Raw genomic sequence first — 12,966 nt, 5'->3', positions numbered from 1 at the left:
CACACAAGAGAAACGACTGGCGCGTTTTGTTGGACTCGGGCAAAATCGCTTAGGTGGTTACAGCGCCAATGGAGAAAAATAAAATGTGCATTCCGTCCTTATTCGATCATTAAATTCTTTTTCAATCCCATTATTACCCTGTAAAATATAAGTTCTTATTTTTAATTATAATATCCCAGCCTTCGATCCTGAACTAACACAAAACACACTGTTCGGGAAGACGGTTTCTTGGCACACAAATTCCGGGCTTAGAAAAACTGTTTGGTTTTTTAATAATAATTCTGAGAATCAAAAGGCGAGGGCATCAACAGCCAGGCTTTCCGCGTTTTAGTAAATGGTTCAAGTACTTTCATCCGCAGTTGGGGACCACAAAATAGCGGTAGTTAATGTTTCCGCTCGTTTACCTAAAATTTATGTATGTCTGCGGTGCTTCGGTCCGCATTGTAAAACTCTGTGGGAAAATGCATGAAACGCCTAAAAAAAAAATAGATATAAGCATTGCGTTGGGATAGAAGGAGAACCTCTAACGCCTTCCTGCGAGTTAGTTGGAATGTAAGTACGTAATTTGCTCGGCATTGCTTATAGGACAACACCTAGCATCTCTACTAGTCATTTGATTTGCAAACATTGTGACTAAAGCTCTTTATTAAGTATTAAAGTGCATTGAAATGTTAATATCGGGGTAAATATACTCTAAATAAACCAAATATACATATATATATCAAATATATATTACTACTACGTACGTACATACGAGTAAATCCATTTCTGCATGTATGACTAGAAAGAGCAATTAGAGAATTTCAAAGAGTATTTAGTGTGGTTTTCCGGACAAGTTTTCTGACTTGCTTGTGGTATGAAATTTTCCAAATAATAAATAACAAAACATTCTCTGAGTTGTATATATGTATGTGCATCCACAAATTTACACAAAATAAAAGCCGTATATGTTTACCCTGCAGGAAAAAATTAACAATTTAAAAAAAAAATCACCCACTTGTGGTTAGATCTTTGCGGGATTTCTATAAAATATATAACTTGTAGTCAACTACAAAAACCTAACTTGAAACTAATTTAAAAGTAATGCAGGAGTAACGCAGACGTAATCGGGAGATTGTTTTCTTTAAATAAGTTTCTATTTAAATATCCTCATACAAATTTTACCTTGAATATACTAACTTAAACTAAAAATTAAAAAAAAATTAATGTTTTTTTTCTATTGATATTTTATGTTCAAAAGTAGTTAGTTGCAAGTCAGTTGACATCTAATCCAGAGGTAACATCCCCTTGACTATTTCGCGACCATCGCCATAGAAATATAGGTAGCTTCCCACAAAGAAAACATACAGCTAATAGTGACTTTTAGTGCCTTCCTTATCAACTTCAAGTGAACTTATAGTTAGATACATTTCCCGCAGGGTACCTGTACAGCACCCACGGGTGTATGCAGCATCGCAAATTCATTCCTTTGATGTTGGCTGAAATTACTCCAAGTGTGAAGATGCTTACGCTTATAGTACATACATATGTATGAAGAAGTATTAAATTTCGTTTGCAAATGCAAGTGCTGCCAGAAGATTACAATAAATATAAAAAACATTAATTGTCGTACAAATGCACAACGAATTCAAAAAAGTTAACGCAAAATAATGTTACTTAAAAAAGGTTCAAGAAGAGAACAAAGAATAGACTCTATTCAATAGAGGCAAGTATAAGTTGATGCCAACTTCGTGTCATGTTTTAGATAGCTTTTTGAAGTAAGATTTTTAATGAAGCGTCCGTGCGTCGCTCTGAAGTACATAGTCCAATGGCACTCAACATGAAGAAAAATTTATAACAGATTACAAACCTCCTAAAACCAAAAAACAAACGATTTATCAGTGCGAAATAACTCAGATGTTAAGTTTTCACCAAATAAAAAATGTGTCAATTTTACCATCTCAAATCTGGCAATGTCAATGACGTAGTTATATGTATACGTAGATATGTGTATAAGTATACATACATATATATATAATTGGATCCAATGGATACCAGTATTTGACGCCAACGGATTGAATATCTAATATGAAACATTTCTGCGGTTTCTGTTGTCAGCCGACATGACGCGGTGGAATGAGTTGAGGTTTAACTAAAAATTTAGTTCACAAAGTCCTATGAAAGTGAAATGCATACAGAATGTCTTACATTGTGCATATATATTTACATATGTGTATGTATGTAAATAAACATATTTCAGCAATTTTAGGAACATAAATTCATCAAACATTCATATGTGTGTGTATGAGTGCCAAAACGCATTGCAGTAGGTGATTGCAAATAAGTGCAAGTTAATGTTCATATCGGTGGGGTGCAACAACACCATACGCAATAAGGCCATAATGGCTTTATTTCGCTTGGCGATTGGAAATACAACCATAATTTCGATACGGCATTATTTCTGAGCTTTGTTTATGGGGTTGCCATATTTAAAAAAAATTTAATTCAACTTAATTCATCAGTTCATTAAAATAGGTACCGCAATGTCACCCGAAGAATATTTAAGATTTTAGTGTGAAACTAGCTTGAAAAGGGTTGCCCATTGTTTGGGAAGTCGAATGTTATCAATATATACACAAGTTATTTGAAATATGAAAACACAAGGGCCACGCAAAAAAAATTGTTAAAAAATCGTAAGTTTGAACAATTAGAATTCTTGAAGAGGATTGCCACTTGTTTAAAAAGTGATTTGCAAATTATTTAATAAACTGGATAAATTACTAACAGATAAGGTCAATCGAAATGGGGTTGAAAAGGCTTTATTTCTTGAATATATTGTTTAGAAATTCAAATTCCTAAGATGAGTAAGGCAGTTAGATAATTGAAGTATGTATTACAATTTGGGTGTCAGCCGAAAGAAATTGAAGAAGGTTTGGCTGCCACCTGTTTGAAATTTCGAATTCAGTTCGCTTACACACAAAGTATGTGAAAATATGAAATAATAAAATATGGGTGTCAAACCAAAGAGTGTTAGCAATATTTTTGAGGTATTTGGAGAGGGCTGCCACCTGTTTAAATTTTAAAAAGTTAAATTCAATTGAGATTCGAAGTGAACAATTTCAATAACAAAATGTATTGTCTGCTTCATTGCCGGGGAAATGTAGGATACAGTGATCGTACGATTTTTCTTATAATATATAATATAGTATTTATAGTTTCTTGTTTTCGTAAAGCCTAAGAACATCCTTTGGTCTAGTGAACTGTTTTAAGGGGAAAATCATCACAGACTTTTCTTATTGATTGGAAGCACACCATTCGTTTCGTTTATGTCAGTTACTACAATTGGAAATGCCAGATGAAACCAAGTCCTTCTCGACCTGACAAAGTCAGCGGAGCCGCTGTACTTTAATTCGCCGCACTATGTCTCCTACATCTCATCGTTCAATCGGCTGTGCACAAAGGGTCGTAAGCCTTCCGTAAAGTAATTCTCTCGAAAACTCCAATATCCACCTTCTCAGAAATTTTCATTGGCCATGCTTCTGCGCCATACACCAGCACGGGCATGATGAGTGACTTATAGAGTGTGATCTTTATACGACGATAGAGGACTTTACTTCTCAATTGCCTACTCAGTCCAAAGTAGCAGTTGTTGGCAAGAGTCATTCTCCGTTGGATTTCAAGATTGACATTTGTGTTGGTGTTAATGCCGGTTCCTAAATAAATGAAGCCGTATTTTTTTTAAATTGTAACTGCCAACAGTGGGTGCCAAGACGCGTATGCTCTGGCTGAGATAGGTACTTCATTTTGTCTTCGTTCACCACCAGACACATTCGCTTTGTCATCACATAATATTAAAGAAATCACACAAAAGGGAGTCACCTTGTCTGAAATCCCAACTCAATTCTGAGGAAGCTGGATATATACTATATGGTGGTCAATGTTGGACCTGCCAGGTCTAAAGCCACACTGATAATGCCCAATCGGTTGGTTGACGGTGGGCTTGATGTTGTCGCACAATACGCTCCAAAAGACCTTGTAACCTAGCTTATAAGGCTCATCCCGCAGTAGTTGGTGCGTATGGATGGTGTGTGGGTTGGGTAGAGCACACTTAAATTTTGTCATATCCACGATTTTGCAAGCAGAAAAGCATTTTTAAAATACTTACTATTCGGCTTTGAAATGACATTTGGGTCTAAGTGCCAAAACAAAGCCAAGCAATTCCGTTGCTGTGTCACAGCCTAGCAACTTTCCTCGAAACAAGTTCGAATGACACATATTCCGCCACAACCGCCGCTAGTCGTACAAACTCTTTCACATAACTCGATTACCACAGTTCTACATCGGATAGAATTTGAAGCTGTTGCAACCACTTTTCAAGCAATTATTTGCAATTTGACTGGTTGCAGCCACAGCATCACTCTCCACTTTACTCCTTACAGCTACCGAAATACAACACGGTGAAAATGGGCAGCGCGAATTGAATGCACTGAAGCTGCACAACATTTTGCTTGCATGCACCACTCAAGCCATCATAATATGTAGCATCTAGCAAGCAATGAATTGCCAAAGTAAAGTTGGCAGCTAATAATCTGCAAGACGCTGTTAAATGGGCAATGCAAACGGTCGCGATGCGGTGGTGCACTCGTAGCGTTGACGTATTGGGTGGCTGGCTGAAAGTGATGTTGATCGTGGCAATGCAGGCATAATACGAGTAGGGTAGGGAGGCGCTGTGGTGGTTGGCGTCGGCGCTAATGTGATGAATGCGCGTGATGGCAAATGTGATTTACTTAATATACTATGTGTACGTACGTACGTACATACATACGTATTGTTGCATGCTACATTTATAGTTAATACTTGCAAATTGTAGACGTGTTAACTGATATGCTTGCAACAAATGCAACTGCAACTTCAACAGCAACGCCACTAGCAAGAATGCCAAGGCGGTGTAAATGAATATTAAAAGTGCAGAAATAATATATGAAAAATGCGAAGATTGTAATAAAATAAAAATGGTAACAAAATTATTGTCTAATTAATATACAAATGCACGTATATGCATGCACGTTATACATATGTATATGCATGAGTATGTGGCCTTGATAGCCGACAAAGACAATAAAACTGAGTTGCATGCACAGCCGAGTGTTTAGTCTACTTCGCATTGTGCCACAAAAGACGTGCGCGCTCGCGTTCTATCGCCACAAATTCATCAAACCGATAAATATTGCAAAAAAAAATATATATATCTACGAATAATTGCCTCAAAAAAGAGTTGTGTACAAACCGTAAAACGAGAGTGTTTGAGAGCCAACGTGGCAAACGTGCAGCCGCGCAGTCCAATGTCAAGGACATTCGCGTTGCATTAGCGGCAACGAAATACATAGTAGATATACATATGTATTTACAACCCTCTTGCAAACGAAAAGAAACACATTTACCCGCGCGTGCAATCGGTAATCCTTAAGTCAAAAAGTGATAGTCGCAAAGTACAACGTTGGCGCAATGGCGCACAGGAATAATGGCGCGATAGCGTCCCTTATATTCTACTTGTGGCTTCTATTTTCGTTACAAATATCCGCCGTACGTCCAGCTATACATTCACGTGCGTCATCGGTAACGAGCAGCAATAGCAATGCCATAGATGAGAGCAATGTGGAGATTGAAGATACCGATTCTGTCGCCACTAACGAGGCCAAGATTAAAAAACATCAACAGCAACATCGCCACCAGAAACCCGCTGAGTTTGTCCGAAGAGACTTTTCGGAAAAAATGTCATGGAAATGTGCTAATAATGCCAGCTGCCTTCATACGCTAGCAAACGATATGCTGCAGGCGTACAAGCGTGGCGAAACCATTAGCTTGGGATTCATGGATTTGGCAAAGCTGCCACCGCTGATGGAGAAGGACAGAGACAAGTTGAATGCGGCCGAGACCGGCCGCGGCATTTCCAGTTTCGTTGACTTCATCAGTGGAAATGCAATCCGTATTCCGGTGGGGCCGATGGTGTTCAGCGTACAACGGGCAGAGGATGATGGAAATTACATCGAAATTGCGTTGCTGAAGAAGGCGAGCGGCAATCAAGGTAGCGTCACATAGCACGTGGGCTGGGGTTACTAAATATTGTCATATATTTAAGTGTGATAAGTTCAAGAAAAGATAAGACAATGTCAAAAATCATTCGAAGAATTTTTTTTTTTAAATTGGCAACAATTTTATTAAAAGCTTAAAATGAGGGGAAAATAATTTTAAGGATTGCATTCAATCTTAATACCACAAAATACGGAAATCGAATTGAATTCAAATACAGCAGATACAAATACCGAACAGTTGAAGAAGCGCCCCCTGGAAGGGAGTGTTCGCGTGTTTCTTCCATGAAAAAATCTTTTAAAACCCAAAACAGTTGGCCTATATTTTTGTGTGGCACCACTGGAAGACCTGAGTTCTGCGAAAAGAATTAAGTGTCCTTTTAGTTGCCTACATAAAGGAGTTATATCGCAGAAACTTGTCTTATATCCGAACAATCAGTTTTATGGGAGCTATATGTTATAGTGGTCCGATTTTTCCGGTCCCGACAACAATTTAATACACAATGAAAATACACCCACCTCCCAAATCTCAGTCAGCTATCTGACTGAAGGACTAGGTTGCGTTCAACTAGACAGACAGACGGGCATGGCTAAAGCGACTTAGCTGGACTTTGCGGTCATTTAAGTATAAATTTTCATAGATATATCTATTCTTCTCCTGGTACTTACAAACATCGGACCAAAGTTATAATACCATTTAATGTTCATCAAAGGTATTATTAGGGTGGAAAATTTGTAAACTGGCAATTTTTGAAATAAGCCAGGCCAGACCCTGAGAAAGTTAAATTTCATTTGCGGTACTCAGGGGTTTGTGGAATAGCCGCTATCTAGAAGCAGCAAGCGTTAGAGTGTTTTCTTCCCCATCTACCCGATTTGAACCTTTTTTTATTTTACATAGGGCTAAGGCTTTTTTTTGTTAAAAATTCCATTTCCATAAAACCGTATTTTTTAACCCTTCCCTCTTATTCCCTAGAAGACTTACATACGTATCTATGTGCAACATAAGATTTATTTTAACTTAACTAGAAGAAGGGCCATTTTCTCGACCGTTTACTAATAAAAGTTGACGGCCGGTATGCTAAGTATTTCATTAGATCTCTCTTCTGATTGAAGAACGTCATAACCGAAAAATTCAACTTCATATTTATCTTAATCTTTATCTCGATCTTCATCTAGACCTTCATCTTCACTTACATTTTCGTCTTTATCTACATCTACAACTATCTCTTTATCTTTATATTTTTATCTTTATCTTCATCTTCGCCAAAATACTATTACAATTGGGGTATTCAGGCGTTAATAGGAAATGCACTGCATCGGTGCGAAATGCGAAATTGCTAAATTTTATCAACAGCATTTCACTCTTTACCAACCATAAGCAACGGCTGATGATAAAATTCTGCATTTTCACATTTCGCACCGTTGCAATTGCAATTTGCATTAACACCTGAATACCCCTATTATGAAAGCCAAAAAAAAAAACAATATCGCAAAATGAAGACAAGTAGGTAGTTGGTCAATGGTGCCTACTGGTATTTAATAATAGCGCTGTTAGCAATTCTTAGTATTGTTCCGATACAGCCATATATTGGATTCCTGTACTCTGTAAAAATATCGAAGAAAAGTATCGATGCTACAAATATATCGGAGGGAAGTACTCGGTACTTAATCGTGTCGAACTCATTGTATTTCGTGGAAATGATTACATAAATTCATGCAGTTATACGTATTTGTATATATTTATTGAAAAAGTTTGATAAGGTTATTAAGAACGTTGCATTTTCTGTCCCCGCAGCAATGCTATGTCATGGTGAGAAAAAAGAAGCAATTCCAACAGTGTTGCCGTTGAGAATTTTCATAAAGTCGCAAAAAAGGCGTCATTGACGAAAAAACGATTTTATTTTTGTTGTATTTTCTTTAAGTGATACATTTTTAAGTACTTACAGGAGGAAAAATTTTTTAATAGCAATGTTCTATTAACATTTTCAAAAAAAAAATCTCTCAAAAGGGCCAAAAGTCGCACATAATTTTGGAAAAGGGTCAAAAAATTTAAATTTTCAATAAGTCGGGTCAAAGGGTATTAAAAAAATGAAACTAAAAAGAGTAGCCATAAGTTTTATCGAGTACTTTCGGCCAAAAATTATCGAAAAAGTAGTCGTAAATATTGCAAAACCAGAAAATTTTACTAGCACGAAAACGCAGCATTGACAGTTTCTTCATTTCTTTAGCCAACTTCACTTTTTAACGCGATATCGATGTGTGAATCTCCAACTGCTCGGCATTACCGCCTTGTTATTTTATTTGCTGCACACAAGTTAAGGTGGTATATAACGTGTTGCCAAGAGCACTATAGCATGATTCATATATTTATTGTCACAACCAAACAGCCACAACAACGACAGCCACCTAAGTACTTGCCGGAAGGATTCGAGAACAAAAAGTACTCAGTACTTGAAGAAAGTGTCGAACATTTACTCGTGGTTACTTGCATCGAAACAACAAAACAAAAAAACAACAATTTTATTATTTATCATAACGCATACTAAAACATTTCCATAATTAAAATAGTATAAAGCATATTCTATTTCCATATTTTTATTTAATCTTCTTCGCGGATAGCATTTGCATTTGAGTGGGTAGTATTGTATTTTGAGCAAAGCGTAACGCTAATTCTCACTGCACGCTGGTCCGAATTGAAAATGTTTTAGCATAAAATAAATAATTAGTACATGGCAAATATGTACGCAGTGGCGGATTTGAATATTTGTCACCCCTAGGGAATTCAGAATTTGCCGTCCTTTTTCCGAAAGGAAAAATATTTTGAGGTAAAAGTACCAGTTTTGGAATGATTAGCAGTAAATATAATATTAAAATTTATGCTATTTACTATACTTTTAATAAAAATTTTAAAAATGATAAAGTGGTATTTGCCTTGAGTAAAGGTTTTCAACTTTTAAAGAAAGTCCTCATCAACAAAGTTTTTTCACTTGATAAGTTATAATCTCAAAAATACTAAATTAGTATTTTTAGATATTATCATTTAAATAATATCAAAACTATCTAAGAGTGTTGTCCTACTTTCTGATTGCCTAATTAAATCTCAAATTTAAGTCTTAAAATGTATAAACACAAATTCTACTTTCAGTGTAGCTAACTTGAAAAAAATATTTTTTTTTTTTCAACTCAAATTTTGCCGCCCCTAAATTTTGCCGCCCTAGGAGCAGCCTATGTTGCCTTTCATGAGGCGTGGAAAATCACCAATTTCATTCAAATGGTACCTTAACTTGCAGTGTCCTGTCAGGTAGCCTGTAAGAGTCCTAAGGCCCTAAGGAGTGTGCATTCTAGAAAAGCTGTGGCTAGCATATGCAAAATAAATAAAAGCAATAAAGTGTATAAAAGAGTCAATAAATTAGCTGAGCACGTGTGTAAGGTAGCATTTATGTTAGAGCTGCCCATAAAATAGTTGTCAAGGCGCGTTTCCAACTTAAATAGCAAATATGGAGAGAAGTGAAAATTTATGACTCAATCTGCTGCTGAATGCTAGTGAATAATGACTCTCAAACATGCTAAGCACATGCTGAAATGAGCACACTTGCAAGTACTTACAAATGAATTAATCTTAAGAGTTTTTTTTTGTATTAAAGGGTCATTCGTTTTTGCGTTGGATGAATTAATGGAAAGTTACCCGGTATTATTATCGTGAGCATGTCTCAAGCATTGTAAATTGTAAATGTACTTCCATATTTTTTTGTCGAAAATTTAACTTTCGCCTTTCTAAAAGATCTGGTATCTTTTAGTTATTCCATTTTGCTTTGCCGTTCGATTTTGAGTCAATATGACGCAGGGGAAGATTTTTTAAATTGTTGGGAATTGCGTGTTTTATCGGGACCATTCAGATCATTTTGAAATTAGTACCGTGGATCTCGTGCCCAATGATGCACAGATGAAACCACTCAATTATGCTAAAATTTCCTCACTAGGCTTTAGAGTTTGCCATCATATATAAAATTATTTTTAGCCATGCAAAAATCTGAGTTTTTATAACTTTGAATTAGCAACAAATTTTCACAAATTTAATTCAAGTAAACCGTGACTTAGCTATCGAAACACCTTTCACACATACACATATGTATGTGTGTTTGGATAGGTGTATGGATGTGAGGACTGCTGGGAGCAATGCTTAAGTTTTTTTTGCATCTTCTATTTTTTGGTTATGATTATTGCCCACAACGCACAATGGGATTAAAGTGGCCAAAAATAGAAAAAAAGAGCCAACTTATAAGCCAATTAGGCAGTATTCCGCACTTATAAGTAAGGACGTACATACACATCGCTCATTTACGTCAATAGTGTCAAAATCCAAAAAATTCAAAAATTTAGTTAAGTATTTTTCCATGTTCTGAAAAATTTCATAGCTATATCGATTACCAGTATCTCGGTAAAACAAAATATATACATATTCATTTTTACTATTAGTAGGAGATCCGACAAGTGCACGACCTTCACCCATCTGTTTAATGAATGAAATCTACTTTGTGTGAAATTAAACGCGTTAGGAAATATTTTACGAGTGGTTTGGCTAAAAAATCCTAGCCAGCACATTTTTAATTAAAGATTCAATTTTTATTTTATTTTTTTGCACTCATTTTTTAATGAACAAATTACATATGTATATACGAATCGAAAGCATAAAGCCTATAACTAGAATGTGTTAAACAGATGAGTGAAAATTACTAGTATTACTTACCTGTTCAAACCTGCCAACCCGATAGGTAGGCCAGGAAAAAAATAGACAACCCAACGTTTTTGGTCAAAACTCTGACTCCAATTAATTACACTGGATCAATTCCTACGTAGAATCGCTCGTATTTTTTGAAATATCTTGAGCAAAACAACGAACACAATAATCACGCCTACCTGTAACCATAAAACGGTAGTTTTCAGATATACGAAACTGAGATAATTTAGTAACTACTAAAGATTATTCACTCAAAACTGATATTTACAATGTTCTCTTGGGGGAAATAAGAATATTAAAAATTTTTTCGAAAATGGGCGTATCCGCGCCCACCTAGGATTAAATGTGTATATCTCAGTAACCGCTTCGATAAACCAGTAGTAAACGGTAGTTTTAGGAAGGCTTCGCCCGAACTTAGACTTCCTTACTTGTTCTACACTAAAATTGATAAAAATGCACTTTCAGTCTACAGCGTCCCAAAGAAGATTAAATAGTTTGGCTTCGCTGTCCACCGAAAATCAAATTGCAGAAAACCCAGAATCATATCAAAGAGTTTTCTTGGAAAAAACCAACGATAATTCGACTTAGTGGTTTTTCCTTGTAGATCCGGAATATTATTATTGATAACTGTAATGTATGTTTTGTTTCAATAAAATATGGCACAGAATTCAAAATAACATATTTTTTATTATCAATTACAAATGGCGCCAATGCATGATTCGCCGGTTAAGACCGGCCGCGGTGTGGATAGCTTATTTCATTTACAGATATATTCTTGACATTACCCAAACATTTTGTAACCAAAAAAACTGGAACAGGAACTTAAGTTGCCGTTAAACTATATTTGTTATCAGAATCCTATAAATATTGTATTTAGACTCTCTTTATTAATAATAAATATATTATTCTATTAAATGGATACTACTTGCAGAAATTAGCAGGGTAGTGTGTTAAGGTTGTCAGAATAAAGTACTAATGTGTAACATTTTTATAGTTGATATATGTAAATAACAGTTAACAAATTACAAAAATTTTTCGAATTTCTTCCTTTATGGCACACACAAGAGCCGAATTTTATCAAATTCCTCCCACATGTGTGGTGCGCATGGCACTGCACCAAAGTTTGTGTCTTCAGCCTATTTCCTGACAGCCTAAGAATATATGGGGACGTCCCACTGTGCAACAAGATAACGGATTGTGAGTAGGAGGTGTAGGAGCATTATTAGCAGACAGTGTTAAGGCGATAGTTAGTTATGTCAAAGTTTATTTTTATCATGCACTCGTATAATGTAAGTACACACAAACGTTGGTTAAAGATAAATACAAATATAATGTGCGCATGCATATATCGAGCCCTAACCGCCAAAATAACGTAAGCGACATTTTTTTCAAAATTTTCTTTTTGATACAGAAACGTATCTAGATGCTCTAGGAATATTTCTGCATCAAAAAGAAAATTTTGAAAAAAATGTCGTTTACATTATTTTGGCGGTTAGGTCTCGATGTGTAGATATATGATATATATGTAGATAAAAGTCGTAACAACTTCGCAGCACAATCTTTTTGTTTGCTTAATGATGCCTAAATTAGTCTCATAATAGTATATAATAATAATGGGCCATATTCACAGTCAAAATAAAATTTCAATGAAGTATCAATGAAGCTGCAATAGTTCCTAGATGGGGTTGTTCTTCGGTTTTGAAAATCAACTCACAAGAATTCTTTAAATAAGCGAAAGCAATCGATATTTTGTACCACTGATATTTCTAAAGCAGCATCAACGCTTTACTAAAATGTGTACGAAAACATTTTCCTGGAGGGCTCAGATTAAAGATAAATTTTGTTCTGAAAAAAATGTGTTTGATAAATTTTAAAACTTAGTTGAGAAAACAGCACATATAGCACCTAAAAGAAAGCCTAACTACGTCACACGGTGGGGCAAAAAAGGTTGCTGTCGACAAATGAATTTTGAGAGCCCAAATATGAACCGATTTAAAGTTTATTTTCTTTGAATAAGAGATAAGTAAACTTCGCGTCGATCTGCCCATGACGATTTTTTTATACCCGAGCGCACTTGTGCACAAGGGTATTATAACTTTGTTCACATAACGGTTGTTTGTAACAGGCAAAACGAATCGAGATAGATATAGACAAATGTAT

General features: G+C 35.7%; 1 protein-coding gene across 1 annotated transcript in view; it reads left to right on the top strand.

Moving 5' to 3' along the window:
• The first annotated feature begins 5,484 nt into the window (after positions 1-5,484).
• Osi4 (Osiris 4) overlaps positions 5,485-12,966 on the top strand; it is a 10,414-nt gene continuing 2,932 nt past the window's right edge. Inside the window, exons 1-2 of the mRNA XM_017615542.1 lie at positions 5,485-6,064; positions 9,713-9,767. Coding sequence (XP_017471031.1) covers positions 5,485-6,064; positions 9,713-9,767 — 635 coding nt within the window. The remainder of the gene's footprint in view (positions 6,065-9,712; positions 9,768-12,966) is intronic.

Source organism: Rhagoletis zephyria, unplaced genomic scaffold (assembly GCF_001687245.7).
Source record: "Rhagoletis zephyria isolate East Lansing unplaced genomic scaffold, Rhagoletis_zephyria_1.1 Rzeph_scaffold_01029, whole genome shotgun sequence".
NCBI lineage: Eukaryota > Metazoa > Arthropoda > Insecta > Diptera > Tephritidae > Rhagoletis > Rhagoletis zephyria.
The sequence above is the reverse complement of the archived record's forward strand: the minus strand, read 5'-3'. Positions and strand labels throughout refer to the sequence as shown.